The sequence below is a fragment of the Cebidichthys violaceus genome, unplaced genomic scaffold (assembly GCF_023349555.1).
Source record: "Cebidichthys violaceus isolate CVI_PGR_0920_01 unplaced genomic scaffold, fCebVio1.0.p SCAF_14, whole genome shotgun sequence".
NCBI classification, from domain to species: Eukaryota; Metazoa; Chordata; class Actinopteri; order Perciformes; family Stichaeidae; genus Cebidichthys; species Cebidichthys violaceus.
Window position 1 is genome coordinate 11,838,147 of NW_027176307.1, and position 16,306 is coordinate 11,854,452.

The window sequence follows — 16,306 nt, forward strand, 5'->3', positions numbered from 1 at the left end:
GAGTGAATATGTCACAACACTAGTTTGTGTGTGTCCCATATTGCAGATACACCTTTAACCGGTCTATTGACACGACTCATGTTTATATTCTGTTCAAAGACACCCCTGAACCTCATTTCAAAACCATCTGTAGTCAAGTTTTCCCTTTCTCCTAACACTGACTTGCATGTTATTACACGGAGAGCGCTATGCTACACTGTCAGATCCGCACAAAACTGTCTTTTATTCCACTGTCATACATGAAGGAGACTAAGCAGAGCCACCAGGAGCCGCCTCGCCTCCCTGCAGAAAGGCACCCGGCGGAGAAAAACACTTCACCTACTGCCAGTGTCTGCCAACAGTGTCTGCTCCGAGACCAGACTCAGCTTCCAACACCTGCACACAAACTGGTGAATGACATTGGACGCAACAGACAAACACAACGTCGGCTTCCGTGTCTTTGCTTTTCGTTGTTTTTCAGCTTTCTACACAGTGGGTGACTGTAAAAAGAGAGCTTGTCTGAGGCCACAACACTGAACTACCATGTTGTTAGTGTCACTCCCTCAGAGGCTCAAGGCTTCTGGAGGGAACATAGCTGTCCAAACCTGCAAACAAGCAACAACAGATTGCATTTTTTATTTATTTCACCTTTTATTTTTCCAAGTTAGATAGATAGATAGATAGATAGATAGATAGATAGATAGATAGATAGATAGATAGATAGATAGATAGATAGATAGATAGATAGATAGAAAGATAGATGAGTGGGTGGGCGGGCGGACGGACAGACAGGCGGGTAGACTTGTAGACGGGTAGATGGGTAGGAGGTAGGTAGATAGATATGTAGGTAAGTGGATAGTTAGTTAGGTAGATAGGTAGATAGATAGATAGACAGAGAGACAGACAGACAGACAGACAGACAGACAGACAGACAGACAGATAGATAGATAGATAGATAGATAGATAGATAGATAGATAGATAGATATACAAATAGAGCTTTGACAGACAAAGCAGCAAAAGAAAGACAATAAAACAACAGAAAGCTCAACAGTGAGGCCCAACAAAGCACAACAACTAAGGTAAGAGTTAAACCGGGATAAAACAGTACAGTAGATGAAAAGAAGAAAAAAAAACAATCAATACGATAAAAATAAACTAAGAAATAAATTGAATAGAATAATTTAGTAAAATCAATAACAAAAATAAAGCAGCGACGACATCACATAAAAGCCGGTCTGTAAAAATGTGTTTTAAGAAGTGATTTAAAAGCCTTATCTCCTCTGGCAGGTCGTTCCAAAGCCGAGGGGCCCTGAAGGCAAAAAGCACGGTCACCTCACATTTTCAGCCTCGACTTCGGAAAAATGACCCCAAATATTCATAAACTGTACAGCTTTTTTTTTTTAAACTGAGGATTGTTGGTGTCTCATGCCATCCACAATATTGATACATCCTTACAGAACATTGAGGATCAGTTTACAAAACGAAACGTAATGTAGCCGAAGATCAAATGACACTGAACCATCTGAGGAGGTTGAGATTGTGCAGAGTGGTAATAAAAAGGTGCAGAGTGCTGCTCCCTGCTGGCTTCGCTGTATACATGAACATGCTGTGAAACGATCTGAGTCAGTGAGTAGAGATGACAGTTTTATTCCAGTAGCTGGCGGTAAAGAGACATTTTGAATGCGCCCATTTAAAAAAAAACAAAGAAGAAGAAGAAGAATCAATCCCTTTAACTTTCACTTTCTTTTCACTGTAAACGGGGATTCTTATGATATACTACATAGACTTCTGATTTTTTATTTGGTTAAATGATTGACAACTAACTCCTAACGCTTGATGATAATTGTCGAAGTCAATCATCTATCGTGTGATCCGATCAGTTTAAAGGTCTCTTTCTCTTTCTCCTCCCAGCGTCTCCTGTCTCGTTCTTTCGGTTTAATTCGTCTACGCAGCAGGTTTGTGTCCCAATCTTTCACAAAACATGTCAGACCAACACCAGAAAAGACAGAAGCGATGTAGTGCAGTATAGAAAGTGAAATCCAGTGTGATGAATGTGCCTTTTCTTTCTGCTTTTCCCACAGGTAAAGTCATGTCGCGTTTACTGGAGGAAATAAAGCAGATCGACCAAAGAGCAGCTGATGCGTTGAAACGTAAGATATCTTTTTATTTATTTTTACACAGAGGATGATTAGATCAAATAAAACACTTTTATAAACACAGCTGACTGTTAAACTGTCACATAGGCCCTTTTAATAGCAGACATTTTTCTTGTCATAACAGGGTTAACACAGGTGTAATTGATCCAATTAATGAAGGCCCCATTCTATTTAGTGTGTCACAGCCAGCATGTACAATACCAGGGCCCTGGCTATAATACATGTTATTAATGCACCTGTGTTTATCCTGTGATGACTTAGATGCTGTGAAAAAGGGCCTATTGGTGCTGGAAACATAAAAACAACTTTGAAAAATGAGGTGAACTGAATTTAAACCAAAATCAGGGTTCCTGAACATTCTCCTATTTTCATTTAGCTGAGAATGAACTTCAGTCTATCTATCTAGTTGTGTTGATCTGTGCTGTTCTTCAGCACTGAAGAGTGGGAACCCTGCAAAGTGTTTCCAGCACTGACCCATCTCCTCACCTTGTTTCTGCAGGGGCAGATTTACACACCGACTCAGACATCCAGGCGCTGACTCGAGAAGAACTAGTTGAGCTGTTTCCTGGAGTTAAGGATATAAAACTGAGAAGGACCATCTTTGACGTAATCCACAAACGGGTGAGCTAACAAGTGGGATTAGAGAGGGATTCAAATAAAGATAAATAACATGGATAGAAACTAGTCACTAGGATTTGTAAAAAGATTGAATGTAATATTATATTTTTGTTTCAGCAGCCAGTTGAACAGCTTCTAAAAAAACTGAAGGGGTTCATCCCAACTGAGTCTTTCAGGGGTATGTACAGCCTTGATAGCAGTTGCTTTCACTTTCACATTATGACAGCTGTTTTGTTTGTTTGGACCATGAGAGTGGAGGCAATAAATGTAACCGTGCTAATATTGTACAGGGACCAAATGTCCCGATTTGTCCGGGATCGTTCTACCAAATCGTATCATTTTTCACCCCAATTAGAATAACATTAATAAAGATTATACTTTATCATGTATCATGTTCAATCACTAGTTTCAGTCTTGAAACTAGTGATTTGAGACCATAAACTCATGTTTCACTCAATATTTACTGAGGGAATACATCAAGTGAAAAGTAGGGCCGTTTTCTCATTGACTTTCATACGATCAGACTTCTTTTTGCATCCGGAGGAGTCGCCCCCTGCTGGTCAGTAGAGGATATAAGTTTTAAGACACTTCCACATCGACTTCGCTCGGTAGAACCGGAGGTGGCCGCCTGATTTGAATATATGGCCACCCTATTATATTGTCATCCAGGTTCTGACACGCACAACCCGGTTCTCTCTCTCCAGCTGCTCTGACTGACAATGGAGTCTTGGTTGATTACCTCCGAATCCTGAAGGACATGAAGACCCAAACGAATAACGTCCAGAGTTTCCTTGAAGCTCACATCAGCCTTCTGGAAGAATTCAGCAAAAATCAGCCAGACCAGGAATCAGCCAACTGTGGTCCAGTTAATCACCACACTGGTAGCCATCCACCAGAATCACAAAGTAAATCTATCTTTCTTTTCATATGTTCATGTCATATAAGATTTTCAAAAAATTCAAAGGTTCACTATCTGGTAAACATCTGGCCACCCTGCTACATATAGGTGTTAAGTTAGTATGATTCATTTACATTTTTGCAGTCAGTAATTGCATTATGCCGTTTTCCTAACAGAGTCTTCATCAGGTCCAAGTGCTTCAGTCCCCGGTGTTGGTGTCCAAAGTCATAGCCGACCTGGAGGAGCACAGGGTGAACCTCCCTCTTTTCTTCACACATTGTGGACCTTTGCACAACAGCTGCTGAATTTTAACATTCAGACACCAAATGTGGTATTTACTTTTGAGTTAGTTTTGGCCCTGAAAAGAAAAATAAGAATTCAGTGATTCAAACTTTCATTTAGTCGATGTTCCCACAGTGTTTTATGACAGGGAGGATACTCTTGGAACCATTTTTCCCCCAAATACTCAGATTTTTTAGTCCAGATAAGCAAAGGTGACCTTGGATCATTATTGAACCATAACGGTGCAATTGGCCTCTAAATATTTTTACATATAGATGTTATTTCTTATTGTTATTATGTTGTATCCTAACAGAGTCTTCGTCAGGTCCAAGGACTTCAGTCACCCGTGGTCCAGTGGAGCTCCACAGTGGCCAAAGTTATTGCCGACCTGGAGGAGCACCAGGTGAATCTCTCTCTCTCTCTCTCTCTCTCTCTCTCTCTCTCTCTCTCTCTCTCTCTCTCTCTCTCTCTCTCTCTCTCTCTCTCTCTCTCTCTCTCTCTTCCTCTCTCTGTCTCTCTCTCGCTCATGTTTCATGAGTAGCATCCAGTTTGAGGTTCCATTACAACTCAACATGATGGTCTCTTTAGGGGTTGAATTTTTGAATTATGTACAATACATTTTGGAGTCAGTAAGTACATTTGCACATTTTATGTTACAGACTCTTTGCTAGGTTCAGGTACCTCAGACGTCGGTGTTCAAGTGGGGCCCCCGATCGGTCCACAAGGAACACAAAGTAAATATAACTTTCTTCCTCTTCACACTTTCATGACGTATAAGATTTGTTCATGTTAATGTGTGTTCATGTCTACAACAGCAGCCCTGTTAATGTGCTTCATTTGGTTGAGTACTGAGATTGTGTGGCTGAAAATAATTGAGCTTTAATTGTCTTCCATGTCTGCCGGGCCTTCTATCGACACATTTTAAAATACATAATTATCCTTTTGATAAGGAATTACCTTTTAATCCAGTGAACTGTATCATACACAAAGCCCACAGTGGGGTTAAGTTGTGTATTAGGGAATAATATCTGACTGTGGACCTTTGCACAGCAGCTGCTTGAAATACATTTCAAAGGTTTTGAGACTTTTACTAAATATAGAGTACCGGTTAAAAGTTGTGGAATCACCTCTTATACAGATTTTTCTTCTTTCTTTTAATAATTGTTTTTAATTTTAACATTCAGACACCAAATGTGGTATTTACTTTTGAAATAGTTTTGGCCCACGAAAAGAAAAATAAGAATTCAGTGATTCAAACTTTCATTTAGTCGATGTTCCCACAGTGTTTTATGACAGGGAGGATACTCTTTGAACCATTTTTCCCCCAAATACTCAGATTTTTTAGTCCAGATAAGCAAAGGTGACCTTGGATCATTATTGAACCATAATGGTGCAATTGGCCTCTAAATATTTTTACATATAGGTGTTATTTCTTATTGTTATTATGTTGTATCCTAACAGAGTCTTCGTCAGGTCCAAGGACTTCAGTCACCCGTGGTCCAGTGGAGCTCCACAGTGGCCAAAGTTATAGCCGACCTGGAGGAGCACCAGGTGAACCTCTCTCTCTCTCTCTCTCTCTCTCTCTCTCTCTCTCTCTCTGTCTCTCTCTCTCTCTCTCTCTCTCTCTGTCTCTCTCTCTCTCTCTCTCTCTCTCTCATGTTTCATGCGTAGCATCCTGTTTGTGCAGATTTTGGAATACATTATCAGCCTTATGATACTGAAATACCTTTTAATCCAGTGAACTGAATCATACACAAAGCCCACAGTGCGTTGGGGAATAAAATCTGACTTTGGACCTTTGCACAACAGCTGATTTGAAGTTTTTGGGACTTTTGATAAACATACGCTGCCGTTCATAAGTTGGGGAATCGCCTGTTATACTGATCGTTTTTGTTCTTACTTACAACAATGTTTTATTTTTTATTTTAACCTAGGAAAAAAGGGGGCGAACACTATTGGAACCATGTTTTTCCCCAAATCACCCTTTGATTTTGAATGTGTTCTCCGGTCCAGGAAAGCAGAAAAGTGACCGTGGATCATTGTTGAACCACTACAGAGCATTTGCTCGCTAACTATTTTGGGAACTTGTTTTTCTTTTTGCCCTCTGTAGTCTAACTCAGTTGTTTGATTAAATGGATCTAAACTGTGATTCATCAGTCCATAGTACGTTCATCTGATATTCCCTGATCCTACTCCAATAGTGCTAACCCAAGACTAAAACATCACTTTTTTTACAAACTCTTCATACAAAATATCACCTGTTAAGAGGACTGTCTCAAAGAAATTCTTCTTTCTCACCTTAAAAGAATGAAAGACCATTGAAAAATATAGAGCAGTCCTCTGTACCCAATCACGCTTTTGTGGCAGGAGATTTTAAACCTTTGAATGATTGTGTAAATAAATCTGACTGATTGATAATGTTGTGTTTCTTATTAGGAGAGTCCTTCACTGATTTGTCTCCACGGGACCTTGTGGAACGTAAGTCAGTGTATGATAATTAGACACAGTTAAAATTGAGGTTGTTGTCTCTCCTGGAGCCTTTCTAATGTGTTAGTTCTGCAGACTAATGTGTCAGTACAGTGTCCTAAAAAGAAGGGTTAACTAATACCCTTCCTTATTGAGAAACTGTCTATTTCAGCATCATGATAAGTGTTCTTATGAGACATTGTCGCTGTTTGTTTGAAACAGAAGGCATCAATGAACATAAAAGGACCATTCAAAGCTTTATCTATTTGTTTTTGTCAGGATCTTTCTGAATTATCCATCAAAAATATTTTACGACCAATTCTATTCTTGTTCTTTCAAATGTATAAATCTGTGTCACATGCACAACCATTTCTCTTTCTATAGCCACACTGTACAAGATGGTTGTCAGCGGTAAAACCTTTGATACCCACCTGAAGCTGATGGAGAAAGTGGAGAAGCAAGTTCAGAATCAGATCCGGCGTTGTGACGACAGTCAGGATAATAAGGTCACTTTTGTCTTCTGTCCGATCAGTTCACGCGTTGCGTCAGATGTTGAGGCAGCCATGACTGATGTTAAAGGTAAGGGAAGGATTTTTCAGCGCATTCATATTGAAATGGAATTTTGCATATAATCTGTTTTACAATTTGGCTTTTTTCCTTTTAACAGAATTTTGAATTACAAAGTTCTTTCTGACTTAGATAATCAAAGTTTAGTCGTCAACATATTGATGTGATGGACAACAGAGAATCTTTTGGTAACTCTCATTCTCTCTTTGTCCTCAGATGATAAACCTGTCATTCTGGTGTTGATGCACCACACACGCCAGGCCAGGCCCACATCTATGAAAACGTGGCAGGATGACGATAGAGTTGTGTTGCATGTCAACGTTTTCTACCATGATACGGTTGGATTACTGAGGTGTGAACAAAATGATGCTGCCGTCACTGAGATACAAAACAAATTACTGGAGAGCTTCATCCAGAGAAGTATTGATACCAGTGGAAATGCCCAGGGTGTGGGTGCTGACCAGAGGGGTACTGACCAGAGGGGTACTGGCCAGAGGGGTGCTGACCAGAGGGGTACTGACCAGAGGGGTACTGGCCAGAGGGGTGCTGACCAGAGGGGTACTGGCCAGAGGGGGTACAGACTACTGGTATACTTGAACCAGTTTGTTAAAAGTTAGTAGAAAACAGTTATAATGGTATTCCTTCAGTTCATGTAATGGATTGCATCAACAGCAAAAAATAAAACACATTGCAGAAAACATTATTGTATCATCTCAGCTACTGATTATAGTCTAATGATAATTGTATTCTCACGGGTGTAAATAAACAACAATAAACAAAGAGTTTTCTGCACATTTTCTGCCGTTAAATTTTGTAACTTGGGTTTTGTCAGTTCTTCAACGCTCAATTATCGGTCAGATTTGATAGATTTTAGGACAAACATGTTGAATTGAGTATTTGAGCTGCTTTTGATTGTCAGACTTATCTTATAATGAAGTTAATTTCCTTTAATCAAATGTCCAGAAAAGAACAGTTGCTGCTCTTTCTGTATATATTAGGACTTAAATTAAGCGTTAGGAGTTTCACAAAGCTCAGTAACTGGCCAAAGGATGACCTTTGTCTATTTGTCTAGAACAGATACTCTACAACTAATGCAAAAATAAAGATGAAATATAAACATGTTTGCTTCAAAGCATGAATGTGCAATTTTGCTGTCCCTTATATAATCGTGTTATAGAAAGTGTATGTAAGGTGTGGTGATTAATATAACTTATACTCTCAATAAAATGCAATTGTGTGTAATCATATAGTCTGCTGTCCTTTTTTTATGGCATCGTAATTATGATTAACGTATACATAGTGCAACAATAGTCTGGATATATGATTTTATAATGAATTACTTAAAACTTAGCACATTTAACCACACCACCCATGTATTTTGTGTCAAAATATTTGTGTACAGTAGCATTCAGACCAATCAACTTCAAGTTAGAAAATTACACAGTTTTTCTGTGCACATTGGTATCTCTTACTCAACTCTGCACCAAAGTGTCTAAAATACAGATGTTTTGACGGACAATATTTCATATGCAGTAATTATAGATGAATATTTTGTGTTGAATTTTTCAAAATAAAATTTCAGTCCAACTAAATGGGTGACATTTTTAGACACCAAAACTTAATTGAATTCCTCCAAGTCAAAAATCACTTTATGTGCTAAACATTCGCTATGTCAAGCGACCGATGCTTTTACTCTGGAAAGAGAAAAGCTATTTTGCTCTGAAAAACCAGGCCGGAAGTTGGACATTGTTTACAAACTGCTTCCAGTCGGCATTCCAAGTTAGCGCGTGCTGTGGAGTTGAATATTATTTCCCGTTATTTGTTTTAACTTTTTTTTTTTTCCTGACAGTCTGCTAACAACGAGCTTTCTGAACCAACAACGCAATGACAAGTCACCAAAAATGATATTCCGGTTAGTGTCGCTAATTTGCTGCACAACAGTTGGCTAACTGTTAGCTTACTGCATGGCTGTGTGATTACTTTAAACAGGTGTTGGCTACAGGGAGGCAAAGAATGCCTGTACTTGGACGCTTCTCGTCGGTAACTACCCCGAAGAGAGTGTTAGGCTACTGTTATCTGTTTTGCGGCCAGGTTAGCTGTAGTTAAGCTAGCTTGTTATGTCTCTGCAACTAGCCAGCTGTTAGCTAAAGTATGTCACACTTCGCTGTGTGTCATGCTCCTCGGTCGCGTTCTGTTGAGACCGATTATTAGATCGACATGTTCAAAAATCGTTCGTTTACAGAGTTAATTTGCTGTCAATGAACTCCCACTCCGGAGGCTGCATCCCACATCCACCAGTCACTACTGTAACGTCACCGCGCTGAAGCTATCTGCACACGTGTTCCGACTAAAGGTAATTCAATGAAAGTAGTTAAAAGAAAGAAACAGTGCAATATGATGATGGTTGTGACCTAGCTTGCATCGGTCCTCTTTGTTTTAGTCCTGTCTGTATCAGCGGACGGTGTGTGACATGCAGCCAGCCAGTGAATCCTATGGCAAAGAGACCACACCTGCCTCAGGTGAGGGTGAGGAGGAGGAGGAGGAGGAGGGTGGTGAAGAAGCTGTGATTAGAAAGGAGAGTGGGACAGAAGATAAGGAGTGGAAGAAGATGAGTCCAGGTCAGGTGGATGCAGTCACCATGGAGGTCCCTCAAGACACCAGAGCCTCCACAGAGCCAGGTGAACACTGCAATTAAAGTCCAAGAAGACTGTGTTTTATTATTACATCTTTAATCCTCCTGTTCAGATTTGCTACATTAGATGGAGATGCAATTGTGCAGTATGTTAAAGTAAAATAATAAATAAATGCATCGTCCAAAAAAAGTCTACATATAAAATATGTTAATGTTCCTCACACATGTGTATGAGTGCTCTCCTATTCATGTTCATACATATACAATATGTGTGTCTGTTATATTGTAATCTACCTCTCAAGCAGGATCAAGCGAGAGGAAGATGAAGAGGAAGATGAGGAGGGTGAGGCAGAAATTGAAGAAGAAACAGCTCAAGTCGGCTGAAACTGTGGATACTTTAATGTCGGAGCTTCCGTTTTCTGTGACCAGCCCCACTACATGGAAAGAGCTTGCATGTATGTATGTTCTTAATATTATGTCTTGATGAACTTTAGAATTTTTTAAATGTAAAGTTTGCTCGCCCCTTTTCCTCTAGTTTCCAGCTCAGAGTCGACCCAGAAAAAGAGGAAGAGGAAGAGAGGAGACAATGGAGGGCGAGTGGACAGTGAGGAGGACGCAGAGAAGAAGAAGAAGACAAAGAAAGACAGCCAACGGCCCAACTACTTTGTCTCCATCCCCATCACCAACACACAGGTGATGAATCACTGGTCTGGTCACTTTGCTGTACTTGTGCACATTGTGTCCCGTTTATTACAAAACTGCAGATACTATATCTAAGCTTTGCCAGTTCATTTTCAGTTGATCAGCCTATCAATGAATCGCGTGATTGTCTCACTTCTAATAAGTAGCTTCCAGATTCCCAATATCGTTAGGATTTGTAGTAAATTGGCCAAAACATACAAAGACGCTGGTGTCGTCCTCCATGAAAAACATCCTTGTGGGTTGCTAAACTCTACTAGAGAAGATAAGAGAACCAGAAACCCTTTAACTTATCTGTTCGTAGAGAAGACTTTGATCTGTTCTCGCCAGTCTTTTGATGCATTTAGTGTTTGACACTTGGTCGTGGTCAGTGAAGCTCGATCTATAATGGGAGAAAAACGTTCAAGAGTCAATTACCTGACAGATGATGACACTGAAGTCCTAATGCTTACTGACTCAAAAGCTCCTCTGAATGAACATTGATGGTCCTCATCTATTGACGCCTCATCTGTGACGTTGAACTGCAGAAGTTGCCCCAGTTCCTCCTCCGTTCAGTTCATGTGTGTGACAGCATCTTCCGGCTGCTGCTAATTAAATGTATCCAATGACAGATCAGTTCAGCTGTGAGCGAGGTCCAGGAGGCGGTGCTTCAGCAGGAGCCCCGATTGGCCAAAGCCATGCTCCCCATTCCAACTCTCCACATCACGCTGTTAGTCACTCATCTCGCCAGTCAGGAGCAAGTAGACCAGTGAGTGGACGCACACGCATGAACACAAACATGTATTGAGCCGTCTAACTGAAGAGGAACATGTGTCCTGTAATTTGCAGAAATCCTACATTCTGAAGAGCTTTCAGTTTGACCGATTTAGTTTTTTTCTTCAGGTCAGCTGAGATGAAACGGTGCACACCAAATTGCTTATAATTAGAGCCATAAATTCACAAGCACAACAACATGAACACGTGTCGTTACTTGAATGCCAAACGGTCCATTAACTGGTGAAGTCTGAGCTGGTTCAAAGTTCAGATAGTCAAACAAAATGTATTCCAATACTGTGTACAGCTCGTGTAATACATGTGATTGCAGACCACCATGTATATATTGCATTATTGATCTGTCCCCCTCTTTATGTACACACGCATGCGTATGATTACTAATACGCTTTTTGACATACACACACACACACACACACACACACACACACACACACACACACACACACACACACACCTCATTACAGATAATCTTATCCCAGTTTATGATGACATTTAGGATTGTCAGTATTACAGAAAATCTCATTTTAGGTAAGAAATGTAGCTTTTACAGAACCGTCCTGATTAAGAGAATCCCAATTTAGGAATCCTAAATTAGGGTGACATAGAGCCTGTCCTTAATTAAAAATAACTGCCAAAAATGGCAGCAGCACTGTTGTGAGGTCCGTATGGCAATGAAGGTGAGGAACAATACAAACACACATAATGATTGGAAGGCTACTAAAACAGTTTAATGACACTTTAAATTATTGTATATATTAAAAAAGGTTTCCTCTCCTCCATCGATATGTTTACATTCAATTAGATAGAGCAGGGGTCACTAATAGGCGGACCGCGGTCCGGATCCGGACCCAGACGCCGTTGTATCCGGACCCTGGACCTAAAACCGTTAGATAATTGAGAATTATTACATTTTGACGGAGCGCCTATATTTTAACCGGCGCAGCTTTTCTAGCCTTTACGGTACTCGGTCAGTGGTCCAGGAAACAAACCGACCAATTATATGCGTTGTAAATCACATCACGTGATGCAGCTCAGTCAATCAAATATGGGCATTCTGACTCGAGTGAGATGTAGACACACGGGGCTGAGACGAGGAAAGAGAACGAAGGGCAGGAGAATAATTACGTGAGACAGAGAAGTTGTTTCACATGAAGTTCTCCAAAGAGAGAGAAGTGGTCAGAGAGACCAGAGAGACCAGAGTCTTTAACCAACAATGAACAGACTCTTTTATATATATTTATATATATATATATATATATATATATATATATATATATATATATGGCACTAAATAGCACAAGTTAGATATTATTGTAATGTTCCAGACCTTTGCATGAGGAGATTTTCTCAATCTGGATCTTTTGGAATTTTAATTGAATACCCCTGAGATAGAGGCATGACAGGACGAGTGCCGATTGAAGAATCATATTTTCAGTTCTAGTTAGGGTTTGAGATAGGATTATTGCAAAAGGCATTGAATTTATGAATCTAAAAATACGGCCTTAATTGGTATCAAAATGTCTTAAAAAATGCTAAGATGTGGGAAGTAGGATTATAACAATGTTTTTTTTTTCCTGACCTAACAATTTAAAATGTGACCGTAACAAAACACCATCCATACAAGTCAAATGAGGGAGTAGGAGACTTATTCCGCACAATGTTGGCGGACTCTGAAACTGCACTCCGTTCCGACAAGACAGCCAAACAGTTAAACTTTGGATTTTGTAAAATTGGTCTTAAATTCTTAAGCGTTAAACTGTAGGAAGGCTGGATAGGAACCGGCAATGAGTTGAGGAAGTGCTTTTATTGTAGGAAGATAGTTTATTTTTTCTTTGAAACTTTAAGATCAGACGAGCCGTTTAAGATGTTTTTCTGTGCTGCACATTCAATTTCTTTGGTGACTAATCGTTATCTGTTCTGTAACTTAGGATAGAGTAGAATTAATTCTCTTTTTTTTTTTTTTTGTCCTGGACTCTCATTTTCCTTATTGCTCCCCCAGAATATAACACACTACAGCTAAAATACTGAACTTCAATTAGTTCACTGCCACAGTCAGATTTCCCATTCAGCCTTTGTGACCATGTACATTATCACAACACCAGATAGCCAAACAAGGCCTTGCTCATGTTTGTGTTGCACAGACATAAATTACTGCTTGAAGACGGGGATGCAGAGTTCTGCAGTGACTAATTACCAACGTGTCACGTTAGTGCTGCTCCTGTCTTATCTCTTCCTCTCAGTGCTTTCAGGAAAACCTGTTTATGCCTGGAAACGTTCTAGGTTTGGATTCCTCTAATGAAACACTGCTGAAGGAGGACGGTGCCTGAGGATAGCATGCAGTTTATAATGAAGTCTGAGGCTTTTATTACAATTAATAATCAGAATAAGACTGCCAACTTTAGACAGTTTGACATACGTTTCATTCCTTTACATTGCAATAAAAAAAAAAAACTAAGTTGTGACGTGAGTGGTCGTATTGTCCCACTTAAGTTAATAGTCTAATTGCTTATATTTGTAATGCTATAATCGCCCATATACAGACAAAAATTACTAACCAAAGTAGTGTCGCCATTGAGGAAAAATACTACCAATTTCTAGTATTTTAGGTAAACTAAAAGAACTGAAATACTAATTCCCATGTTGAATATGTGGTTATAAATAAAAAGTAAATTTCATATTGTTTAATAACACAACTCAATGCAGCTCTGGAACGTGTCGGCCATGTTTATGTGGCGATACTGATGCTTAATCTGCATCACGCAGAAGATTGTGTCATTAGTAATCACTAGATTCACTCGTTATGTAATATGAGAGGGAGGGAGCGAGAGGATTAAGTTGTGAATTTGTGTGTGTGTGTGTGTGTGTGTGTGTGTGTGTGTGTGTGTGTGTGTGTGTGTGTGTGTGTGTGTGTGTGTGTGTGTGTATAAAGTAAATTCACGTGTATGTTTCCTTATAGGGCGGCAGCTGCGCTGGCTCAGTTCGAGCCGTCATTGGCTGAGCTACTGGGTGGGCGGGACCTGGTGCTGCCCTTCTCAGGGATCGGTCACTTCAGGAAGGAGGTGGTGTTTGTTGGGCTGGCCCCCGGACAACACAGACACACACTGGACAGCGTGGCAGGTCAGTGTCACTATATTACATTCAGTTCATCATAGTAGTTTTCTAAGTGCTACTCGTGCTGATTGTTAGAAGAGGAAACATTTCATCGGAGGATGTTAATGTGATACGGTACGTTCTCTTTCGTGTCCCGGTGGACGTCTGAACTCGGGGGTCAGCTGAGGACTACAGCCGGTTGGAGGATTTGTAGTCTTTGTTCCGGATGCTTGCTGACGTGGGGGATTTGCTATGGGGGGGTCACAGATTAGACCGCTTTAAGAGAGCGTGGGGTATATTCTGGGGGTTGTCGGTGGTAAAGTGAGTGAGCTAACTCACATTAAAAGTTCACAGGAGGTCCAAGTCTGCCTTTTTCTTGAGGAGATGCCTTAAGATGATCTTGTGGGGAGCAGGTAGAATGATTTGACCGCACATGTGGCCTTTCAGTCGGGTCCTGCACTATAATATAACTCAGTCAGAACATAATGGATGTCGACGGATGTAAGCTCTACTTCTTGATAGTCAACCACTTGCACTCATTTGATATTGAGTGTAACGACATCCTCTTTGTGTAAGTGGACCTGGACAAATTATATTGTATCTGCATGTGTGTGTGTGTGTGTACCTGCATACTCTATTCACACACACACACACACACACACACACACACACACACACACACACACACACATCTGGGGTTGTGCATGTGACATGCATTCATTCATCTGGTTACATCCGTCATTTTTTATCTGTACAAGTGTGTGGGTGTGTGCAGAAGCGTTTACATGTGTTTTTGTGTTGTGCCTTTGGCAAAAACACTAATCTAGCATTTCTAAGAGGATTCTGTGCTCTTGCAACACCAACACACACACACACACACACACACACACACACACACACACGCACACACGCTCATAATTGCTTAATAAGAAATATGCAGGCAGGGATTTGTAGAAGTAGACACGTGCTTTTCTGTGCACAGGCTCAACAGGAAATTTCCCAGCCGCTCATCCGGTGTATTAACTGCTCAGATCAGAGCAAATACTGCATTTGGCATATTGGTGATGGCCGAGACAAATCCCAAAAGGCATTTCATCTCGAGGCTTGATATGAATAGGAAATGCAGTAAATTAATCTTTTGAAGAGAAAGCGCTACGAAAGGGCCGAGGTTGTATGTAATTACCACAGCTATCAGGTTTAGTTTAAAAGTCTGAACTCATTATGTGAGGCAGTAGTGATGTGCTTTTCATACCAAATGACCAGGTAGTGATAGAGGGTGTGTCTTCTTCTTGTCATAGACATTCAACACGCATCATAAAAAGTGTTAAAGTCTGGATCTGTCCCATCAAACTGTGGCTCTTAGCTGACACAAACACAGGCAGACCCTCCACAACTGACCCAACCGAACACAATCAAGCGTCACCCTTGAGTGATGGAGTGCGAGCTGCAGCAAATGTGAAGTGTGTTGAGAAACTATTAATAGGAACCAGTTTTGCTCAATTGCTGATTTCATCTTGACGTTTGGAGCGGTGACATTTTGCCTTTACGTGGCAGTGGTTGGGCTTTAAAACGGCCCAAAAACACAGCAACACATCTGTATAGTCTCATTCTGAACACCTGTATGACCTGCTAAACAGAGGCAGCATGTCGACATTTTACTTGTCAAACAAAAAGAGCATTCATAAAGAACGGTGCCAAGTAGATTTTTTTTTTCCCCCCGAAGTTTTATTAATATTCCTGACGTGAAAAATGAAACGGCAACATCAGAAGATAAAAGCCCGTATTGTTACCCTTGGAAGAGCAATAAAAGGATAAGGCATGAAATCGGACTCTCCTGTCCTCTCGTCTGCTCCCTCCACCACTCTTATTGATTATCTACTAACCTTTCTCTCCCTGTAGAGCTGCTCTACTAAAAATACCTTCATGGTTTCCCTCCAAACCTCATCAGCTGGTGTGTGTGTGTGCGTCTTTGTTTGTGTGCGTTTGTCCTTGCAGCTCTTCTAGCGTTATGTGTTCATGTGATATGAGAGTAAAAAGCTTCCGACACACATTCTCTGCCGTCTATGTCTGCGCTGACATAATAACTGACGTTCCTCTTTGGCTTTCTCAATGAAAAATGGTTGCTTATATAACTTTTGCTCTTG

At 40.4% G+C, this 16,306-nt stretch overlaps 2 protein-coding genes across 6 annotated transcripts in view; both read left to right on the forward strand.

Annotated features, from left to right (window-relative positions):
* The first annotated feature begins 1,699 nt into the window (after positions 1–1,699).
* On the forward strand, positions 1,700–8,212 carry LOC137871193 (uncharacterized). Of its 3 annotated transcripts, none has more exons than XM_068708878.1 (12): positions 1,700–1,935; positions 2,062–2,130; positions 2,636–2,757; positions 2,872–2,932; positions 3,459–3,659; positions 3,829–3,903; positions 4,248–4,337; positions 4,594–4,668; positions 5,396–5,485; positions 6,371–6,412; positions 6,785–6,979; positions 7,184–8,212. In XM_068708878.1, the coding sequence occupies exons 2-12, from the start codon at positions 2,070–2,072 to the stop codon at positions 7,582–7,584; spliced, it is 1,413 nt and encodes a 470-aa protein (XP_068564979.1). In that variant the 5' UTR covers positions 1,700–1,935; positions 2,062–2,069; the 3' UTR covers positions 7,585–8,212. The 3 variants fall into 3 exon arrangements, with proteins under 3 accessions (XP_068564979.1, XP_068564980.1, XP_068564981.1); XM_068708879.1 differs by having other exon boundaries at positions 2,875–2,932; XM_068708880.1 differs by lacking the exon at positions 6,371–6,412.
* Positions 8,213–8,741: 529 nt separating this feature from the next.
* Positions 8,742–16,306, forward strand: part of LOC137871194 (A-kinase anchor protein 7-like) — a 37,158-nt gene continuing 29,593 nt past the window's right edge. Inside the window, exons 1-7 of one of the 3 annotated variants that reach the window (XM_068708882.1) lie at positions 8,742–8,879; positions 9,210–9,320; positions 9,408–9,645; positions 9,902–10,054; positions 10,135–10,292; positions 10,910–11,046; positions 14,029–14,189. In XM_068708882.1, the coding sequence (XP_068564983.1) occupies positions 9,438–9,645; positions 9,902–10,054; positions 10,135–10,292; positions 10,910–11,046; positions 14,029–14,189 (817 nt within the window). In that variant the 5' untranslated portion in view covers positions 8,742–8,879; positions 9,210–9,320; positions 9,408–9,437. Of the gene's footprint in view, positions 9,321–9,407; positions 9,646–9,901; positions 10,055–10,134; positions 10,293–10,909; positions 11,047–14,028; positions 14,190–16,306 lie in introns of all 3 variants that reach the window. The other 2 variants (XM_068708881.1, XM_068708883.1) reach the window with 2 other exon arrangements.